Below are 24522 nucleotides of genomic sequence, written 5' to 3'. Positions count from 1 at the left end.
TAATGGGGCTTTGTTTTGAACATAAGATGTAGAGAAATCAACTATATGTAACTTTTAATTCAAGTTTTAAAGGTAGACGCGTACTTGATTGCCAACAGCTTTACCTGTATTCCACCCATAATGTAAAAGGCATAGCGGACTTGGGTTTCCAGCTGAGCCTCAAAAAGTTTGTGTGGAGCAGGTGGGACCTCAACCAACACGGTTGTATTGTCGAATGCAGTCGCTGGGGAGATTGTGTTCAAATGTTCCGATTCCGACAACATCGACACTGTGCTGAAGGTTTCCTCCAGCGTTAAGTTGTCGCCTGGGAGAGCGGTCGTAAATCCATCAATATATGGGGTACAGTCTTGGTTCAGCAGAAAAGGTTCAGCTATCAAAGGGCTCACAAAGGCCCCAAGACCATAGAAAAAGTGCATCGCCTAAATAAAAAAACACGTGATTTGTTATATTGGCGTTATAGTTCACAGCAGGTTAAAAAAAAGGTGCTGAAAACGTACACATATATACATATATACATATATACATATATACATATATATATATACATACATATACATATACATACATATACATATACATACATATACATATACATATATATACATATATACATATATACATATACACATATACACATACATATACACATACATATATATATATATATAGTGTATGATCTATGTATTACGCAAGTTACAAGTGCTTGTTTTTCTTCATGTACCTCCTCTATAGGTGGCGAAATTTGAAAATTTGTTTCATTGCCATATTTCACTTTATGTTAAAAATTAAAATATATGAAATTATTAAAATTATATTAACCTTGGATATTCAGGTTAAATAAATATAGACGTTTGACTCAAGACTGGATTAAATATTGGATAAAAATAATAAAACTGGAGGCTCGAATTGTTCACATGGTGCAAAAAAAACAAACAAAGTCTTAACATTTACGAATACTGTACGGAGTGTCATCGACAGCGACATATGTTGCATACTCAAAACTGAATACCATAAATATTCGAGCGAGAGGTGGAAACACTTTCTACCATTCATGAGAAATACTATAACTATTCAACTTACTGTACAATATTCTATTGTTTATATTTTGACAATCTCATGATTGCGTATTTGAACAAGTTTAAGCAGTTTTTAGCCACAGGCTTTCAGACTAGCGTATATATTATGACTTACATGACGCCATATATGATGTGTCTGGTTGCGTGACGTAGAAATGTTAAAGAGAGTAAACTTGTATTATGACGTCATCAGACTGCTTGGTTTAAAACGTCATAAAACAAATTTGTTTGGCGTCATGGCGTCTGAGGGTGAAATATCCTCTACGTAATAACAATAGTCATAGAGGAAAACATCACTTATCAGCGAAGGAAATAGTTCACCTTTATATAAATAATAAATTTACATAAGATTGTCGTGCACTGGAGTCTTAATTTTTACATTAGCTTTCTTGTTCATCGTGTTTAATGTGGGTGATGAAAGCCTTCCTCTGCCTTCTATCACCTTAAATAAAAGTGCACAGATGCTTAGTCAAAAAAAAAAAATGTCCTTAGCTACACATATGGTTATCGCGGTTTAATGATAGTGCACACATGCTTAATCATAAAATGCCCTTAGCTACAGACAATTGGTTATCGCGTGTGTCCGCCATGCTATTCAGGTTACCTATTCATTAATATTTTAGGGACACTTAATGTTAATTGTCTTACTAAAGGCGCATTGGAACCTGCAGAGGCCTGGTGTTGCCGATTGTTGATTGCAGATTCATGTACAATTAACGCCGAATCCCAATTTTGATGGAAGACTCCACTGTACGTATTGGGCAGGTTCCCTCCTGTGTGGGCATTGCACTGGATATTTTTATATACACGACTTCACTGAAACTTCGAAGTCAGCGGTCCGAAGAGTTCAAGACAACGAAGCATGTTGCCACCAGACGGATGTCTATTTCTGACTTACACACAGCAGGCCTAGGTCTATTATTCACCAAATACACGACCGCGCAAAACTGATGTTCTGGCTTTCTGTGAATGCATGCCAATATTCAAGAGGTCCATCACAAACAGTGACAAAAAGCTCATATGCAGCTGTTTAATACTCTTCCCACAATAGTTTTTGTTATAAAGCAGGTGTCATTAATGAAGCAATCCTAAACATTCGACACAGTGTAGGGGCTCTATACATTGTTAGTGGGCTTTAGCTCAAGCCACTAGCAATAACCTCACCAAATGAATTATGTGGAATTGTTTATGGACTGACGAAACAAGCCCATCGAATTGTCGCAATTTGCGACTACTCGATACAGCTGATATATTGGCGCTGTTTGCACAATGGAAGGCTCTTATTAAATCCCTAGAATGGACTAGAAGCTGCTGCAGTAACTGTACTGCATTATGGCATGATGTAGGAGATATACGAACATGTTGAAATCTAGGACAAAACCTAGGCTCTGGGCAGCCTGGAAATCGCGCGGCATCCACAATGGTCACCGAGAAGGAGCAAAGGTTTGGTGGTGTACGACCTTGACCCAAACTGGATGTTCAGTTTACTGATCGACCGAACTAAAATAATGTTCGCGGTATTCTCTGTATAATACCTAGCGAAGAGCGACAATTTCAAAGACAAAGCCTTCACTGACAGATGATCTGTTGACGTGAGTGGGGTTCATACGAAACTGCGGCTGCCGTAAATCTGATTAATGGTCCCCAATTTCGCCAATACCTGACATGCAATCAGTTGGAAATGTAAATTTATCTGAATTACAGACAAAGGCATTCAGTTGCTCAATGTTTTTACTATTTTAACACAACCAGAATGTTTTATAATATATCAGATATATAGGGGATCGACGGCCAAAGTATCAAATCAGTTTATGATTACGGCTTAACGAATCCGAAGTATCCAGGAATAAATGAAAAAATTTAATTACCCAATTTTTGTACAAAACCTAGTTCTGAAGAAGGCAGGATAAATTCTGCCCCATGCACTGATATTATCAAACCATTGCCGGCAATACTATATCATCGGCGCTTCACTGGCTACTGTCAGCCCTCTTTTCGGTATCTGGTGACAAGTTGATAGGCTACGTCTTGGAGGATATTAGTGCTCCACTGTGAAAACCTGTAAGTCTTGCATGTAATATACGTGAATTTATACACGTTATACTGTTTACCTTTATGGGCTACGGCAACAGATGTGCACAATATCTGGAGCGATATATCTCAATGACTTCACAGTATATCAATATTTTCACAGCTGGCAGTTTAATCCATAGAACATCGTTTGCTCTGAAACGTATATTCAATCCTACAGAACAGCGGATTCGTACAGTGTCACTTCGTATGCGACGATGAAATGAAAAGTATTACATAAATTTCTCCTCTACACAGTGACTTATCTGATGGCACTTGACCACGTGTGTGATGAGACAAAAACATCTGATTCAACGGAATCATTTCATGAATCCGCAAGTTGAGATGCGAATTTACAACAGAGTCGTCGCTTTCACAGTATAGGGTCATCTGACAAATTTAACATGGGGCTGTAGGTAGAATATAGAAACTAAATAGAATTAGATAAATATGCTGAATTATGTTTTTTGGATAGGCTGACAATATCCCAGTAATTTTATCTATATCTCTAATACCGCCATGTTAAAACATGGACAAATACCCTTACCATGCCGTAAAACGGCCACCTCATTTTGCATTGGGACGTCACTTTGATATAATGACGTGACCCAGACACTGGTCATTTAAAACATTCAAGAAACACTTAACAACGACATAATTAACGTCTCGCTGTTTCTCCGACATTTGAGTTCGTTGTATTATCCGAGAACAGTATATATAGTTCCGTAATTATTGGCCCATTTGGTTAGGTTTGATCACACAAGTAGACTAGTCTTTTTCGTTGTTCATGTATTGCCGTAGTAATGGGCTTCAAAGTGGCCTATGACGACAAGCTAGAAATACGGCTGATGTAGCATGGAAGCTCTTCGAGTCTAACTGGTCTAAACAATGAAGTGTGGGGATGTGCACAGTGCTTCCTGGCAAAACTAGACTGCACTTAAGATTTTTCTAGCTTATACAATGTCTGTTATTTTTATGGGGGAAGGAAATCAGGAAGGCCTTGGGTAAACGACGGGGCAAGTTACTGAGATAATCTGTTTTGTGGGTTGTGGCGAAAAGTGGTCTTCAACGAAGATCAGGAAGGTCAGACCGCGTGAACAGTCACATGAACGTCGTCGACCGCCAGTAACTTGCCATACGTCGGTGGTTGATATACCTGGGCACTTCGGTTTGCTCTCTCATCCACGCGCACCCCCCCCCCCCCCCCCCCGCCTTACACAAATACCCATCCACTCACGCAAATATATCGGCCCTCCGTTGTATAATTGAAAAATTCTTTAATAAGACATTGATCAAATGTCACCAATGACCCACACATAGCGAGTAAATTGGTTTCATGCGATATTACATAGATAGATCTTGTTAGAACGAAATTTTCCTAAATATCTGACATGTTATTTCATTCTATTGATGTCTTCACAACAGTACAGTTGCTCCATTTGTAGATAAATGATGAGTGCTTGGTGTTTAACGTCGTCTTTAACAATTTTTCAGTCATTTGACGACTGCAGATTAATGGCGGAAACAGAAGTCCAAAATTGTCACTTTTTCTACATCATATGTGCATCATATGGTTCCTACTGTCAACAGGGCAGTTCCAATGGTTTCTGGGCCGACAAATGCAAAGCAAATGGCCATTATATTCATTAAATCAACATATAAAGGTAAAATTAATATTTAAATGAATGAAAACCTTTCAACAATTGTGTTTTCATTTAAATTATGGTACACAAATGTGCAACTTGTTAGAAAAATAATTTGCTCATGCAAGAATAGGAACAACGAAATGACATTGTTTACAGTGTTTAAATGTCAATTATTTTAAAATCTCATTATTTCGTAACAGTCTCTAAAAAGCAAAACTACGTTGCATGTATTTGTACCACGATTAAAAGGCTCTTTCATTCAATGTCATTATACCTATCGCTTTCACGGAAATAAAAACTTGAACTAGGGAGCTAAACATTCTAATTCTCATTATTAAGCACGAAAATGATTAAGTTTGCTTTAAATTCATGCAACAACTATTTTAAAAAAAGATGCTTCCCTCTTACTATACTTAACGCAGCCAGTGACCTGCTCATACTTATTGCTTATGCCACATGAATCTCCATCTATAAATCGCTCCCTACTGCCCCCAGTGGTAGCGAGAATTAATATGGTTATCTGTCAAGCGCACAGGACAAACCAGCCTGTGCCCCATGGAGATGGATAACGGTCGCTAACCACATTATCTCTAGTGTATGTCTATCCGGAGAAGCTGCTACCGGCCTCTAATTTAGACCGATGTCAGGAAGGTTGACGTCCTCTAAATTACGCTGCTGAAGAAATATGCCCAACTGCGGGAACATTCTTACTGCTCTGCAATGCACTGCAAAGTGGTAGCGACATGACCTGTTAAGCTTTTTAACCTACTGTCATGCTACACTTTCTGAATAAAGAATCCAGTTTTTGTCCACGGCTGGCGGGGACATCTGGTTAATTACACTGAAGCTGCATGTGATGTTTTCAGTTTAAACACAGGCTAGACTGCATGTAGCCGCGCTATGAAACATGATACATTTAAATTATCGTTTCAAGATTATATCATCATTGTATATAATATTTGTATACACATCACTATGGATTTACTTGCTAACGTCTAGCACCATATTCAGGAGCATATTTTTCTCTTTTTGTAAACCATCGCATATCCCCAGGTACCTGACAATACTCCTGAGCTGAACCACAGCGATAACTGGGTTCGAATCTGCCGTCAAGTTTTTGGTCGGCGGCTGATGTGCTAAATGCGACCAGCCTGAGCTTGCGATGGTTCCATAGTGGACTTGTGAATATATCGTCCCAAAGAACAGAAATTCTCTAAAAGAAAACCTGAAGTAAATATATTTCTAACAACTCCCTTCTTCAGAAGAGTATATTTTCACTGCAGGATTGAATAAATCGATTTGTGGACAAGCTTAAATCGACATGAATCTATCATATAGCCCGAAGATAGAACCTTGGGAAATTAAAAATTCACCGACCCCTTCGATCAATATCCCGGTGACTGATCAAAGGATAGGCTTTATTTCTTCAGAACGGAAAATTCACACTCTAATAACAATTTCCCCTATTTTCGTTCGCGAGCTTTTAAAGAGATATTTATCATATTAACTCCTTTTGTAGCCTTGCATTATGCCACGATATACTGATCTATTTGATAATAGACAATCAAACAACTAATCATGACGATAGCTGTATGACAAGACTAGACCAGATGTGTCATCAAATGTAATGTAACTAACGGTGTATATCTACACCAAACCGCCATAGCTAAAGAGTAAGTGAATTTGTTATCTATAGAATCTGTAGTTCTTTTGTGTCCATCAAATCTTAAATGGCATTTAGGAAAACCCTCTTTCCTTATCACATGACCGTAATGCAACACTAAATATAAGACTTCCTTAGTCATAAGGTATAAATCCCGCCGAACCGTTATCAACCGCAACCACTGAAAGTTCTGAAGAAAAATGTTTTACTAGAATCTTGTGAAAGCACACAAAATATCAGTACTGTGAGTATAGCCTATGGAAGCCCCTCGCGAATACAACTGATTTTGACATGCTCAATATGGCGAGTGTGCATTATCATCTGCCATAAAAACCCGAGCAGCGACGACAGTGTGACAGTACGTTGACAGACTCGCACGCAACCTGTGGAATCCGGTTTCAATTTACATTCATGGGGGTTTTAATCTAATTATTCATGCAAAAGACTCAGAAACACTACCTAGTGAAATGTGTATGGTTTTCCATTACAAAAAAAATATATACAAAGAACGTTATAAAGAGAAATTGAACTTTCAAAGTTCCGCTGAACCCAAAAACTTCAATTTCAGACACTCCAGATGAAATTCTTTTCTATCTACATTTCACTTCTTGGCTTCATTCGTCTGGTGTAATGGTGATAGGGTATATTGGGACAATGCTACACAAACCCGAGAAGGGGTGTGGTAAAAATAGACAACCCAAAACACCTTTTTATCCGATGTTTTAAAGGAATGGCTCACAGCGGTGAAGATGAATCACTCATAGTTATGGATAATCAATACTCCAAAGCCGTTTGTCTGTCAAAGGGACACGACACACGCTAGCCACTGGCAAGAAAAGAGCCGATTAGGCACACCACAGAGACTTCTCCCTGTGCACAAGTAACTAATATACTTCATAACCATGAGGTTTTTGTGAAAATGACGCACGGCGACGAGGCAACAGACATACATTTTTCATTAAAGAATATTACGGTAACATGTCTTTGTAATCTGAGATTTATGGCTTCACAAAAGACGTCCATTGTATGGAGATTGTCTTTTGAGCGCTTATCTCGAGGCCATAGATCAATAGACATTCGTAATCCTAGCGAACTTTTTAGACAGTCGACAAAACTTTATAAAAAGACTTTACAATGACGCCTTGTACATAGAAATCTCTTGAATATTTCAACTGCATTCACTGGTCAGTCAACATCTGTATACTTTTTATCTTCACGATTAAATATTTTTCATACACTTTTCATCCTTTTAAGCCAACGCTAGGAAATCTTTGGACAACAGGTCACAGAGTGCTCCAAATGACTATACATGCGTAGATGATTCCAAACAGATCGCCCTTTAGTTACATACCTGTAGAAAGGGAGACACCCTTCGTCCGAAGAGATTCAGCATGCGTAGATTAGCCAAGCAGTCCACACATCCCATGAATGAGCCCATGATAACAAGGGTTAGGCCGAGCATCCACATTGCTTCACACAGTGGTATAACGAAAAACATCAGCGGCATACCAGTCGTTGAAATAAGCAGCAAGACATGATTGTTGAACCTGGAAAATAAATTAGAATTTGACTGAACTGGCAATACACATCTAAATCTACAATGTTATTTTTGGGACATTTTGAAAAGCCTTCGACAACATGCATAATGTTAATGTATATGTATAGCTAGACAATCTCCTTGTACATTTGTCACCAATCCTCCACAATAACACCCTGTTTATTCCAATCAAATATTCTTGTGGGGCGACTTGCGCTAACGCAATTAAATACACATTCATTTGGAAGTGCTTCGATGGATGGTGCTTCACTTAAGTGCGCAATGACAAAAGACAGAAAAGTGGGGTATCCATTTCATAAATTTTCATTACACATCCTTTAATTTAATAGTTGCCAATAAACCCCTGAAGAGGGCGATGATGTCGGCATTTGACCATTGGATTTTAAGGCAGCTTTGCCATGATTAAGTTGATAAATATGGTATAATTTATTGCCACTGAAGCCATGAAATTGGCACTTCAGGGATTTGCCCTAAGTACAACGTCTACGTGACGGCCAAGGCGAGATGACATCAGTATCCGGTAAGTGTTTCTAGAAAACTCTCACAAAAATGGCCACTAAGACGGTACCGTCAAGTCCGTGTCCGCAAATAGGCTTAAAAGAAGTCTCCACAAAGAGACACGCTGGGAATCTGACTGAAGTTTCCGACAAAACAAGATGCTTTCAGACTTACCGACGGCACGCGGGCATCTTTCTTTGGCTAAAGAAAGTCTTGTTCCGGTTTTCCCTAACAGGTTAGGTGATCACGTGGACAGGCTGGACAATTGACTCGGGGTAAAATGCAATATCTAGCGTTTACTGGTGTTTTTAATAACTCGTCACTACATAGCTATTAATTGATCTGTTTAAATAATTGGCGTGCTAGAGCTGACATTTTGGAGTCCGCATACACTATAATAGATGTAGACAAACTGAAATTGATCCTTCGAAGTAACTGGATCTTCTCAAAAGCTGTTCTACGCTCGAGTCTACATACTGCTAGATGTTAAAAGATTATTATGTTTATAATCATACTTTTACAAAATTCGTCCGGTGGTGAACATGAAGAATTAGGGAATGTAAGAAACTATAACATCTTACCGTCAGAGTATCCAAGAAATGCCGTAACTTAAAATCTGATCCCGTGTTAAGCCATGAATAGCTGTCGTAACCGTTTAGAAAGATGAAAGTCATAAATGTCTAGGTAATCTCACGTGCCATGGCTACTCGTACTATTGAGTTATCTCTCGTTAGTGTTTTAGGCCTGTCACTACGATGCGTTTCCTGCCATTGTTTTTATAATTGTACATACCACTGTAACACGTTCCATTGAGACACGGTTCCAGTTATAGAAATGTATATTCCTAACTATCGAAACCGTTACAATAGAAGCTTGTGAGAGATTATTATTTAGCTCAGATTTCAGATTAATTGGTGCAATGCATAAGGAATTATGATGGGGCATTGGCATGTTAACAGGCTTGTATTTTGCTTAGGTTACATCCTATAAGAAATACGTCAGATTAAGGGTTTAAGTTCGTGTAGGAACACCCAAAATCTGAACAGTGGATTATATCAAAATACCTACTACACGGACCAAAAACTTAACGTGCACAGGTGCAAATATTTCTCTTCCAAACGAAAATAGAGCTTCATCTCTCTAAGGCATTACCTTTATGAATCCTCAACCTTTTGATCAGCAAAATAACAAAAGCCCAGCAGTGCAAATGCCTTGGCATGTAAGGAGATAATTACTGGACACGTGCACACACGCTAATGATTTTACGAGTGCATCAGATCAGAATTATAGAGCTATTAAGATCAAATAGTACTTTGCTTGCTGACGTGTAGTGTAGTTTGTGTTCAGGGTGCCATTTCAGCAGGAGAAGTCCTGTAGAACTGACTCACTCAGGCACATGGGCTGAACTAATGTGTCGTAATAACGTGGAATTCCGATATAAAAGGACTATAGATACATTTGCCACATGTGCAGGCATCACGGTCTAACCCCACGTAGATGGGTTATACACATACTCATCTGTACTGATCCTCGATATGTGGATTCCATGGAGAAAATAATCTTCATAGTGCTATACATATTGATCTGAGGTAAAGTAAAAAGCTTATTTCACAGAACAGAAGGATATGAAACGTGAAAATATAATGCGTAATATTATATGGGAGTGCTTGGTAAACATTGCTCTCTGTAACAGCCAAAATCACTCTGCTAACAATGGCAAATCATGCCAGAACACCATGACGGCTGCTGAACGAAAATACGCCCTTTTGTCTCCGTGTCTATTAGCTACAAATCTGGGGAAAGAAACTCCATTTTAATGACACATCGTATACATGAACTCCCGTGCTGCTGAAAGTCCACATTACAGCGTTCGCTGATTTCCAGAATTAAGTTACTATATCCTGGTTGTGGACCAGTGTGGTAGGTTATGTGCAAATCGCTATATAACATGAAGTTGCAACAACATGCCTATCAAAGGTTACAGAGTCCTAGCTACATCTATATATATATTTAAGAATACAAAATACAGATGCTCAACGCCGATTCAAAGCACGATTTAAACAACACCTGCGTACGAATTGGAAAACTTCTGTTGATGTTCATTGTCCTGGACCCGCCTTTCACATATTCATTGTGAAAAGCAGGTTCGCAGCATGATGCACACAGCGACCTCCGCTTCACAACTCCGTACATGTGGTTTTTGCCAGGGCCAATGTGATTTAGTTAAGATACACGTACGCATGCGTGGCTGTATACGTACAAAACTAAAGCGACGAGACAGTTTGATGAGTGGGAAACTGTATCCAGATGAAGCCACCGCACATGACAAGTCAATCGCCGCGGCGTAGGGCCGCAGTCGGGCTAGATTCGAACAAGTGACACTATTAGTCAGAGGTAAATGAGGTATGAACTGAGGCAGAATTTGCACCCAAAATGTTTTAAGACTGTGTGCTTAGTGACATGGTTCAATGATGGCGGCATATGAATACAGAAAAAAATGTTTTAGAAGCCCGCTGGCTAATAAGTAATACCACATTAACAATTCTGTAGATAGAAGATAACCTTAAAATGTGTGGAAAAAATAGTCCTTTTAGATGGGCGACCAGATTTTCCAACGGCAAAGACCCCCCAACCGTATAGGCAGATGAGGAGGCCCCCCTCACAAGTCTAGAGAATATGTCCCTTGACATTTAATAAAGTGCTGTCGGCAGTGAATTGTATTTTGATCTCTTTTTATATCCACCATTATATTCAACAGTTTCCGAGGCCGTTATCCTAACAAGATAAAAGATGGTGACCTGATATCTTATAAGCACATTCACTAGGACAACATTGCCCTTGAATGGGTGCATGCTGCGTCTACTTTACGGGGTTAATTGGCAAGGTTTTTCCTACACTACATGGTTATAAAGTCATTTAGGTTGCAATTTATTGACAGGAAAATGAACATTGGTTTCGGACGAAAAACAGTTTTAAAATCCTCCCGACGATTGTTTTATGGGCATTTTTATGGGTCACCGTAGGTACGATTTTTTTGTGAGAAATTGTCCAAAATTGAGATATTTGACATGGCCAGCCATGTGGAAATAGTCTGACGTCACAATGTCGAACACTAAAAGCCAATGTCACATTACCGTAAAGTAACAGTGCGTCGTCGTTATTTTGCATCAAGCCTTGCATGCTGTGCTTCGTGGTCGTCTTCAGCCAGACTACCTCCATCAGGATAATTGTTAAATTTATCGGTGGTTTCCATGGAAATCTATCATAGTCGCTGGCTATAGTGTGTATCATAACCCGACTGGAGGCAGTTCTGCTTCCCGGCAATATGATTCAAGTAGGGTCCAACCAAGTTACAGTTTTCGCCTGAACGACATCGAGGTCACACTGGAAAATAATCGCATCAGAAACGCTCCGATGTTTTCTTGACTGACAACTGAATCTTCTCTTCATATGCATTAGCGACCGCTGTGCAATTCCGCCAACCGGACTTTTTCGTTTGATTTAGCATACTCCCATATTGCATAATCGAGTACTCATTTGGAATCAGCTGTCCTGAATATCAGGCTGCACGAAATCATCTACAGTGGCTGAAATATCGAAATATCCATGCTCACGACTGGTTGAGAAGGTCTTATTCCGATCTGAATTTTAGCATTTTTCACAACCATCTAGCTGCCTTCTTGTTATAGTTTTCTAACATCTTAAAATTATGACTAAGAGACGTCAGAAAGTAAATCAAACAATCAGCTCGTAGGGGAAGAACGAAGAATAGGAGTAAACCGGTAATCTTATAATCTACATATCAAAGGGAACTACTTTCACTTTTGGCGGCTGTATGGAGAAGAAAATTGGTACTGAACACTACCAAAAGTAGAAGCACTCGCCTCCGAAGGCCTAAAAAAGGGATATTTATTTAAATACTCGTTTTCGAGCCAGTTGAAATGGCCTTCAAATTTCTGTTACTTCTTTTTATGGACATACCAAACTAAGGCAATTATCCAAGACAATGTTACAGATGGTCACAGATTATCCTTTTTTGTATGAGGTTGACCCACACGAAGACCATGTGTTACAAATATGATGAGGTTGTAAAATTAAACACGTTAGGATAGTCATAAAAAGGACTCTTCATCGTGAATATTTTGTCATCGACCTGTAAAGAAATAACACATCAAAGCTTTATTAATTTTATTTCTACATGTGCTAGATTTATACATGGCAATTACAATGACTTCCTTTTTGAGCTTTAGGAAATACCAGTCCACATAAAGCTCAGCCATTTTAGAATTATTGGGCCATGGATTCTCGGCTTGGCGTTCAGTTTTTAGGGTACAATGCCAAGCCTGACTGTATCGGCAGGGTGTCATGACTGTATGGTGTCTTTGGCATAATCCCTTAGTAAGGCAGTAGCTTGTATACTATGACGGACGCCCTATAAGGAGACACTGTTGTTAAATAGAAAAAATAGACTGAAAGCTGCATCAAATTTTAACAACTAATCCTACCGTTATACTATAACGGACCTGTTTTAATACGTTTAAATACGTTTCTCCTTGTTGAATTATTAACCATTTATTCTCCTTTGTAACTTCGTTTACTGGTGCCATTGTTTATTTGCTTTTCACTCTGATGTATGCTGGTTATTTGATTATTAATTTATTTGTATACCAGCCGTTAATCAAGTCAGATAAACAGAAAATTATTGCTAATGACGCGTGATTTGCCAAAGAAGGCGCAAGAATATATAGAGAAATGACAAAACCGATCTCGGGTTCCAGACCCGCCAGTTTTATGACGGGGAGTGCAGAGACCGTCGGATTATTGCTAATATGGCGCGGTTTGTCAAAACCCACACGAGAATAAATTATGACGACAAATGTACAGCTTACCCCACAGAACAAAATGATAGACATCATATGATATTTGTGTTTCGACAATGCAGTGAAACAATGGCATCATACAGGGCGACAAGAACAGGTGTCCGGAAACAAAAACGGCTAATGCATAACAGAGGACATTGTATATACATAAAGCGTATACTGGTAACGTTGACTTATGGCTTAACAGCTCATATTGATTCAGTTCATTTTCTGTTTTTATCTCACTCGTTGTCTATATAGACACACAACAAATCGATATTAGAGTATGATGAGAATCTACACATCATGCTGAGCTATCTTGGGACAGTGGACAAGCGGACACGACCTGCTGTTGACAGCATCACGGAAAGAAATCCAACCCATTAGCACACCACATGTTCTTGTCGCCTGAGATCATCCTCATCACAATACACAAGTTTTTCTACTCCAAAAAGAACAATTAGTATAAACTGACATGTAGAGATAACGGTGAATCGATTTATCAACAGGATAATGTTTGCGCTTAACTGAAACTGCAGGGTTGCTGAGAAATCCGTTCATCAGGAATTTCGGGATTGTACACACTTATTATACGTCAACATTGCGTCCCCTTGGTGCCTGCAGAAGTGTAATTCTGAAATCCCAAGCGTTCATGTTACATACATCGATATACATATAACCCACAGGTGTCTCAAATATCGATTAATTGATTAAACTTAAAGCATCCCACAGATGAAAGCATGTTCCCCATAACGAAGTTATTTATGGTGCATTGATCATAAACAATAAAAAGGTATACCGAAATATACAGCAATGTAGGACATGCTGGAAATAAACATTTGACCCTTCACCACCTTATACTCCGTACCGTATGTGAAGAGGAATATGGTGGCGAGTTCACTAGTTGAGCTGCCATTAATAAAACCGGATAAAGTAAAATTTCAGAACCACAAGAGGAGCTATATATTTTTACGTAAGTTTTGTAGCAACAACGACAAATTGATGGGCTGTCTGATACTGGAAACTTAAAATGGTACATAAACATTACTGTAATTGAAAAACACAAATGGTAAGAAAAGTGTCGTCGCCGTGCTGGAAGTATAAACAATTTGTCGCCGTGCTGTTTTCACCGCGTTGCATATTGCTGTTTTCGCCGTGTTGCATGTTGCTGTTTTCTCCGCGTTGGATATTGCTGTTTTGACAACAAAAACGAACTGTGATAAATAATTTTAATTAACAACAACAACTTGCGTATTATCCTGGTGCACGCTCAGGATACCTGTGTTGCTAAGCGTAATGGATAACGGTTAAATGTTTTTCTTTAAACGATTCCGCTATAATTTCTTATATAATTCCTCAGTTCGAATGTATATGAACGTCTATCACGGAGTATAACACCATAACTAAACTTTGTGAATATAATCAGATAATGTGTAGTTCAGCAGATGTGTAGTTCAGCAGATTTGTAGTCCATCAGACGCGTAGTTCAGCAGATTTGCAGTTCAGCAGATTTGCAGTTCAGCAGATTTGTAGTCCATCAGATGTGTAGTTCAGCAGATTTGCAGTTCAGCAGACTTGAAGTTCAGCAGATGTGTAGTTCAGCAGATTTGCAGTTCAACAGATTTGTAGTTTCAACAGATTTGTAGATAAATAACCAAAAGTAAAGAGTTACAGAGATTAGAAATAGACGAATGATCAAAAAAAGACAACAAAAATTTCATACGTTGTATTGTACATGAATGATAAACAGAACTGAGCCTTTTATCACATTCTCAGTTGTACCTCACCGGTCATCAAACCTACTGACATACACATACGTGCAAAATATAGGGAAAACAAGCTTTCGTTTTTAAAAGATAATCCCTCAGTTTAAGTTTATATTTGTGTTATAATCTAAGCTCTTCTAAACTCTTGTTTATGTGCAAATTCTTTTATGCAAGCGGCTAAGCTAAATCCAGAAAATTTTTTATGGACTGAACGCACAGAATTACGTTTATTATGGCAGCACACTGATGGCAGGAAAGGCATAAAGTGCCAAAACTTCACCGGCTTAGAACGTGTGACGTGGGTGCTGATCAGAAAACTCTTAACAGGCCTATCTTTAGTATGGATAGTGACAGCAGATGGGTGCTATATTCGACAGTTGGCAGACATCATAAAGTTACTGTCTGGACATTCTCTTGTGAGAACGGTGTTTCTAATATTTCTAATCATTCGAAGAGGCATGAATGTTATAGGTTGTGTTACACAGGGCCTAGATGAACACTGCGTGAAAAATAAATGACCCCTGGTAAAACGCTTAAGATGTGGAATGAATTTAATGGGAGAATATCATTATTTGACATGTGGCGCGGTTAGCATTTCCCTGTCAATTAGCAGCAAGATACTCGTGTGTTCGTGACAGACGCTCGCAACACCGAGATTTGACCAAAACCTATGTCTAAATAACACATGGCTTGTGACACGAACCCATATCCGCGCCTTGCCATCATGATCGTAAACAGCTTGGACGTGGTTAGCAGGCAGAGAGTTTTTCTTCGGATAATGACAAATGAATTATGATATCACAGAGGCATTAATACCTGCAGGTAACCCCGAGGCCACTGTCCAATGGTACTGAGGACAAAAAATCAATTTTTAGGAACGTTATGTAGATGATTAGCGGGTCGGCAAAGCTTTTGGCCTTGCCTCGATCAATGCGGCTCTTGCTGAAATTGTCCCCGCCGTGGCTTTACGCCCGCTGAGACTACCCGCCAGGAATAATGGGACAACATGGTCACAATACTAGGGCCCAGGTCATTACACGCGGGCTTAAGCCTGAAGTGACATGGACAGAAAGTCGGAAGATCCGGCCTATTCATCGACATGCAAACCGATAGGGAGCGGCAAATTACCCTGCGTATCACTAGAATGTGTCCAGACTGACCATGCATATGTTTATACACAGTCCCTGCGCGAGAATGAAGCCCAATGGACTTGAAATGCAGATGTGGCAGACGTGAAACCAATTCAATGCAAACCCAGGACATAATAGCACCGATAAAATAAAACTACATCAGTCTGACTTTTGGATTCCTCGTGATCTTGTCAACCTCTCTGGACTTTCACCTCGTCGAAGGCGACTGTGTTCTCCTTGTAAAAGTCATTAAATCGTGACGTGATTTCTAGTTTGTGTGTCGAGGATTTCACACGATTTCTACTCGAACATACTGTATTCTATAGCCAATGGCATGTGTTAACCACTGTCTATTACACACTCTCAGTGCATGCCTCAGCATCACATGAGCCACAAGAGGTTTCCATTTGGCTATTTCCGACTTTCCATAACATATTATCTCTGGATCCAGTACCTCATGTCTATAGGGACCTTTATCGTAAATCTGAACTTTTGTTAGATATTAGTCACTGGTCGCATTTGAACGCTTTGTCTGGATACTAGGTGAAAAGTCAAAATCACGCTTCACTATGTTCACCGGAGCGACCTGCGTCACAAGTTAACATTTTGAAACAGACACCTATTCATAAAATTCAAGCTTTTGGCAAAATCTTGTAAGACATCCACTGGTCGTGTCTAAAAAGCGAGTGATATGGCTTTTGTATTTTCTTGGTATTTGTTTGTGGCCTTCACTCTATAGTTTGAGGCTTTTCAGTGTCGTTACCAACAAGTGTTATAATATTAGGAATCTGCAAACGGTACATGGACAGCATCGTGGGCAACCACCATCGTCTTATTTTACTTTTTTGGATGTGTTGATCTATATTCTTAAATGTTGTCAAGAGCTGTTTTCTCTATCTTGTGTAGATGGCGAAAACAAGTTGTAACCAACAATGATGAATTACACACATCCAATGCTCTATCACTCAGTCGAAAACCAAATCACGCAGCCGTAGGCTCGTCCCGCTTTCGTAACACACTCCAAGATTTACCTTAATGTTGTTGATTTGTAGCGGATTAATATGATTTTACTGTGAGCAAAACAACAAAACATGACGTGTTGCATGACAACAAATAAGGATTACACCATTGCTGGAGACTGGATGGCCAGAGCGGACACCTTTTAGCAGCCATTATCAATCTTAATTTGCAAACTGAATAGTTTCTTTGGCCTTAGATAGACCTAATGCAGAAGACATTCACCGACTAACACTGTAGAGTCCAGTCATTCAAAGAGTACCTGCCTATACCTGCCTATACTCAGTCCCACGTCATCAATCACCCAGATGCAAGACGTTAAACAGATTTTTTTTTCAATATTGAGCAACGACAACAGCGTGCACTTAGAACAGACTGACGTTGTACTTTTGACTTTGGAGGGGGGGGGGGATATATTACATCTCCATATTAAAAGCGAAATTTCCTATCGAAACGTCATCAAAATTATGTAAACTGTGCAATTCTTCACATGATCCAGATCCGATGTTCGGATACCATGGACGTTCCTATTCGATGTTTGAAAATGTGACAAATTCGTATCAAATCATTGGTGACTTGACTGTTCACTGAGAGCAATAATCACTGCCTGATCACACTGATCAGGTTGTTTTGTCTAACGGTCATATGACTGTTATGCAGTGAGTGTTTTCCAGTCAGAAATACAATGGATGTCACTGGATAGATGGTGCCGTACTATAATCTGTGGATCTGTATTAGCCAAAAGCATCTGATAGTAACATAGATTGGAAATCAAGACAGCAGTGGATAGTCAAAACAGAACGGATCACCGAAAGCTGCTTACATTGAACTGAAAGTAGAATAAGGCTGGTCAGTTTCGTCAAAAACTTTCCACACCATTTAAAGGTAGCGAAATTTATGGAGTTGAAACAATAACTAGTGAGTTTTCATCCACGTCCGCAGAATCTTTATAACGCCATACCAGAATGATTTTATACCCAATAGCATTAATACTTTCATGATATCAAGTCACTCAAGAAGTCTGTGTTCACTAGCAGTTAACTAGGAAACAAAAAGCCAATTTGAAGAACCAACATTTGTGTAACATTCCTTACATACATCGTTCGTCGCAATTTGCATTTAAAATAAAGACGTAACTACTGCTAGAGGCATTGCTGTATTATTAAATGAAACCTTAGCAACTTCTTCTAGGAGGTATTGAAGATACGCCTGGTGGCGCTGTGGCATGCCAATAAACCAGAAGTTTGATCACAAGTGGCAGGTAAGTAAGTTCTGCATCGTGTTCTTCCAGGGATCTACAAAAATAGAAGCCTGCAATTAACACAGATAGCGTTGCGATGGCTTGTTTGTCTATTATCAGCGTCTTGTCGACAAGTTCAGCGAAATGTTTTGCCCATTAAGGTCATTATTCACAGTTGCCATGGGGGAGAAACTCCTTGTTCAGCTGTTCCTGGACATGGGAGTTATGACAGGACAGCAAATACTCAGCTCAGAAATCGATGGAGCACCTTCAACCCCAGTTAAAGACAAGCCCCTCATTGTTAATTACTAGACAGTTGACTGACAACGCCAAGTTACAAGGGCAGGCTGTGGCTACTGACAGCTCATCGTCCTCACTCAAGAACTGTCTGTTTCATACATAACGTGTTTAATATGGATATCAAACTGCTCAGTGGCCAGTATTATTATTAAATATTTCAAAAAATAACCAGATATTTACTAGTCAAGCCAATTAGAATGAGCTGTGATACATTTTTCTTTTCTGTGACAACAATGAAAATCACAAATTTATTCACATTTCAAGAGTAGATCTTTACAGTTTTATTATATGCATACTGCACAATACACCATATTTAGTCAATCTGCTGAGGTAAAATTGACTCCAGAATTATGATGTTAGATAAAGGTTGTCTGTGATTAAGTATAGCACAGGCACAGATCGATGATGTGGTAATCCACGTCACTTTTAACAAGGCAGATTCAACACCCAAAACATTACATGACATTGACCTGCAAGTTTGACTGATTGTGGGTACAGCGGGGATGTGAAAATAAGAAAACATTGACATAAGCTATATTTGGTGTTCAGCCACAGGTGACCCTTTGGATGCAAACCACTTGACATTTAACCTATGCAGATTTTATTTTGGCTGTCTAATACAGGATCTTCAATTACCTTATCATAAGCAATGAGAAGAAATTGGTCTTGCGTTAAATTACATAGAATGTACTTTAAAATATAAATAAGACGTACAACTGACGCTTTCCTCATGAATATCTGATCCGATTACTAATACTTTTAGTTTCATGCAGCGTATGAGTTGATTAACGGAACCATCCCTTTAAACACAACCAACCCTGCTGATTATGAAAACATAGCATTCAAAATGTCTTCACTTACAAGATATGAGCTAACCAGCTCCCTGGAGTTTTGATCATGTCATAACGAGCACTATTATTTGTTGACATTAAAAATAGCTCATTCATCTTGTCTAAAACCCAATAAATTGGGAAGGTCCGTGCTCTTTTGTTTGTGGTCTCGATTAGGCTGATTTGTTGATAGCCCTATCTAATTAAATAACCGAGAGGTTGAGCTTCATAAGAAGAGGATGACTGGATCAGGCCTCGCGAAAGATCGATGAAAACAGCTGTGACCTTATCTGTTTTCCCAGTCTTGGGTCCGTTTAAGTTCAAGGCTTGTTGCCTTGACAAACGACAATACTATGGTGGAATTTGCCATTAGATGTCACTGTGCCGCAAATGATTAATACTTTGGAAAGGATGGACGGGTCATCTGACCACGACATTTAGAGTAATTACATGCGCTAAAATAACGAGACATTTTTCCTTTAACCACATGATAGATGACACCCATCAAAATCTGCGAATTTACCACCAGATTACCTCTTACATTATCCTTACTTCGGTGATAGACGTCACATTAGGTCTGTTAAACTTTGCTGCATGATTCACAAAATATATAACCAAAAATAGGCCCTAGCACATTCATTTACTTAAAGCTTAAAGTGTAATCCACATATTCGAGTGTGCTACGAAGATGTACATTCATTGTAGTATTTCTGAATATAATCGATACTGTGGGTAACTGACCTTTAAAGGGGACAACAAATGTACGAAAGGTGGGTATGAGCAAGTCAAAGCGGACCACCGCAATCCATAGCATGCGTGTTGTGTGGTTGCAAATTAAAATTCCCTGTCACTGTGTTCAAGTATATCACAAAGAAAATAAGATGCAATTGATTGTGAGAAGGCAGGTGTAATAAGTTTATTCATTTCTGTTCGTTCGTTTTTCTGACACACTAATACGATGAATTAGAATGTTACCAACACCTCTTTTGGCGCAGTGTATATTCAGCTTTCCGAGAACTAGCAAAACCTAGCTCTTGTGACGAACTTATAAGCTAATTACGCTGCAGCTTAGGGCCTCAGGATTCGGAGGGGCTCAGAAAATGTCAGCCTGTTTACTGCTGTACTTTATTATATAATCTGTCAGAGAGATCTATATAGGCAGCCAAATAAAAAATATCAGTAAACGTTAAATACATACGTCTGAAAATAATTAGCATATTTACTAAAAATACATTACTATTAAATAATAAAAAGGCATAGGCCTATGTATGTTTGTAATTTTTGTGAAGACTCAAGTTCCTGTACTGTTATGCACCGGACCTCTCAAAGATCTTCTGGTGTACTTTTTAATAAATTCGGTTGTACTCTTGGTTCACCGAAAAGCCTGCTTCCAGAATAGTCTCACAGCCTTGTGTATTTGCTGACTTGTAAGTCCTACACTAGTTAGCTATAACGTTAATTCTACTCTACTGTTAGGCAAATACACATATTAAATAGAGATGATTTTCCACACAACATCGAGTGTGTCACACAAAACACTGACCGGTACGTTTACCTCCCCGAGTAATATCATTTCATGCTGTTTATGTCTACAAATAAAAGGATTTGAGTTTGTTTACTTGTTAGGTTTGCCTCCTGATTTATAGAAAGATGAGCTATCGGAACTTCCTTCAGTGATAAAAGTGTTATTTCGCACAGTTTATAGATATCTCTTTTGTTTTTACACTTTGTATATTTTACACCCAGACGCCATGACGTTGAAAAAGAAACATTGTTTCAAGACGTTCCAATCTGAGTTCAGTGGCATGACGTCATAACACACGTACAGTAATCTTTTACATTTCTACGTCACACAACAATAAGACACGACGTCATACATATGTAACTTTGACTTATCTACGTCAACTGCTACGGCATAAGCTTGCCGTTGATTGGTTTAAAATGCATGACCTCTGTGGAGGAAGTTAAACAGAATGGCAGCATGAAATATGCAGTTTTGCAACACTTCGATTTTTTTTTTTTTTGGGCTGGGGGGTGTGGTAAAATGGACTTCAACACCTTCATCTTGGTGTTTGTTGTGTAACTCGAGACCAGAGAACCTTGTTTCCTACGTCGTCAAATCCCTCAAATGCTGTGCATTCTCGTGATTTGACTCGGTACGAAACAAGGTTTAGCGGGTATCGGCTTACACAACAACTGGCGGAGTTAAACCCTAAACACAGCTGAGTATACTATTTTATCGCTAGGACAATCATGTTTGACTTTTAGGCACGTAAATTACCGAAGCGTTCACGAATTGTGTTTGCGTATTTTATGTATATGTCATAATATTCTCATTTTCCTCTCGGATGCAACAAACCTTACAAGAAAGAGCGATTCTTTAGATACCAGAGACGTTTTTGTGAGTTATTCTATAGGACAAGTGCGTAATGTATAGGGACAATCTGAAGCTTTACATGCTCTGTTGATGTCAACGTATATAAATTCATTGGGCGTGTTTGATAAACTAATAAAATGACCTACTTAATGATAAGAAAAAACATTCACAAGCCAAGCGTGACGGTCGCTCACACCATAGTTTGTATGCGTTTGAAGAAAAGAAAATGTGAACAAAATACATCCAATTTAGGTTTGATGGGAATTTTATCTACTGCCTGATGTCTAGACATCAATATACATGCAGGCACAATGCAATCAAAAATTTCCTTTTACATTTATGTGGATATTTCTATCATGAACTCTGTAAAATCATGAATCATTCACAAGATCAAGATATATGTGTATTGCATCAAGATATATGTGCAAGAAAGTTTCGCACCTGTACCGAATATATAACCAGAATGACAAATCAAGGCGAATCAGTGTCCAGCTCGGCAGAGCCGATTAGTTCGGCGTTTGCCAAACCGGTTTAGCTTAAATATGCCCACCATTCAAAATGAATGAATGAGTTGATGATTAAAGAATAATTAGTGTTTCACACCTGTACATTGCTGGACACCTGTTCACTCACCTGCTTGCTAAGCAACCCCCCAGTATAGAGCCCATCAAGGTGGCACAAAGTAAAACGAAGAAAATCCAACTCATTCCGCGCAGGTCAGTTGAAGTTTGACAGCCTAGGTCCAAGAGAGTGGGGCCAAGAAACGCCACTCCCATCCCAAACGTCCAAAAAACGACACAGTAAGTCAACACATGCAGCCAGTGTTTCACAAATAAAGTTCTAAAACTGACAGAGTCTTCGTAATGTGGGGACCCGGGCTCCCGTTTGGGCTGGGCCCGTGGAGTATTGTTCATATCCAGGTATAAACCGTGAGGGGTGTCGGCGCTTGAAATTGTGGCATTTCCATTCACTTCCAATGACTTTTTTCGGCCAGCTGATGCCGTCGATCCTTTGTCATCGCCCATGATGTAACTATAACCTTTGCAACACCCAACAGATCATAGTAGGCAAAATATGAACTATGTAGTCGCCGGCCCTGTTTCCTCAGTAGCAGACCACTGCCATCACGGCTAAATTATATGGAGTAAACAGTAGCACGCTTCATATCCAACTATCACCTGGAGAGGCGCTTCGAGGTATTTGTTCGTGTGACCAATTCCTGAGCGCTGTGTGGGTTTAATATTTTCATACCGCTGATACAGCTCTATCTCATCTGACTGAACAGAGATTTCTCTCCAGGTACACATACGGGATTGTCTCTCAGTTGGCTGTAACACGGCAATAGTTGTCACATTAACATTGTCATCTTCACATGAATGATGTATCGTACCCATGAAATCGTTACAAACATAGTTTGATATTATCCCAAACACTCCTGTAATAAGCACGCAGACTTGCGTTAAGAAAGGGGGACTTCCGTACGTTGACTGCGCTGTTCACAGTTACTCACATGTTCCGAACGACTGCTAGCTACCGTTCACCTAACGCTGTCGGTAATCCCCTGAGACCAGGATTTTCTCCGGAGAAGTCGTGCTCTCCTGATGGAATGATCATGTGTCGCTCAAAGTTGATTATTTGGATGGAATCGCGCTGCCTTTGGCGGAACTGTGATGAGAACCCAGGTATACCGACAGTGTGACATCATTCACGCGGCAAAGCAGATAACACCGTCTGTCAGCTGTGCTTGCCGGTGTACAACAGCGTCTCTCTCCCGAGTAACAGCACCGCTCGATGACACGCCTCACATGCTGTTGCTCGCTTGCTATGTGACAACAATACTAGTCAACAACAACTCGTGAGACTCCAACCAACGGCATTACTTAAATGTCTTTATGGGTTATAGCGAAACTCCTGACCAATTCTTTCCAAGCGCATAGCCTTATCGATTGCTTACACAGACGAGCAAAATCTTCTTTAAAAGTAAAGACTCTCACCTTACGCTCTCTTCTAGGCGCCCCTTTCCTGTGCAACACACCCATCACCCGTTTACAATCACCAGGCTCTTCCAATCCATTATCAATAATTCATAACATTGGTTCTGCTAACTCCACTAGTAGGTAAGCATATTAATTATGAATTTGTGTACGCGGTTTCGGCACAATGCCGCCCAATCTTCTCTGTGGAATTAATGCTAATGTTTATGGTGGCCAGCTGGGCTAACATCGTGACCAACCGGGGCGAAATCAATAGTTTATCACTAGCATGTTGACTAGAAGAATAAAGTGAATTCATCTGTTCATCCAGGTGACTTAATACGCAGATGGCACAAAGTCGCATACTCATGCACAGTGTGTCATGGAACATGGAGACGAGGTGTCAATAGTGAGCCCCCAAAAGAATCATTTCTAAATATTCATATAGGAAACTACGCATTGTTTTGCAAGTTGGACGGTTTATGTTACTTGAACTACCCTTAACTGGAAAGCTGACCG

General features: G+C 39.4%; 1 protein-coding gene across 1 annotated transcript in view; it reads right to left on the bottom strand.

Moving 5' to 3' along the window:
- Positions 1–23724, bottom strand: part of LOC135471618 (major facilitator superfamily domain-containing protein 4A-like) — a 30632-nt gene extending 6908 nt beyond the window's left edge. The window contains exons 1-3 of the mRNA XM_064750912.1: positions 22664–23724; positions 7807–8002; positions 105–419 (exon numbers count right to left, since the gene is read on the bottom strand). Coding sequence (XP_064606982.1) covers positions 105–419; positions 7807–8002; positions 22664–23055 — 903 coding nt within the window. The 5' untranslated portion in view covers positions 23056–23724. The remainder of the gene's footprint in view (positions 1–104; positions 420–7806; positions 8003–22663) is intronic.
- Between the last annotated feature and the right edge of the window lie 798 nt (positions 23725–24522).

This window comes from Liolophura sinensis, chromosome 7 (assembly GCF_032854445.1).
Source record: "Liolophura sinensis isolate JHLJ2023 chromosome 7, CUHK_Ljap_v2, whole genome shotgun sequence".
NCBI classification, from domain to species: Eukaryota; Metazoa; Mollusca; class Polyplacophora; order Chitonida; family Chitonidae; genus Liolophura; species Liolophura sinensis.
Note: the sequence above shows the minus strand (reverse complement) of the source record. Positions and strands in the feature narration are given on the sequence as shown.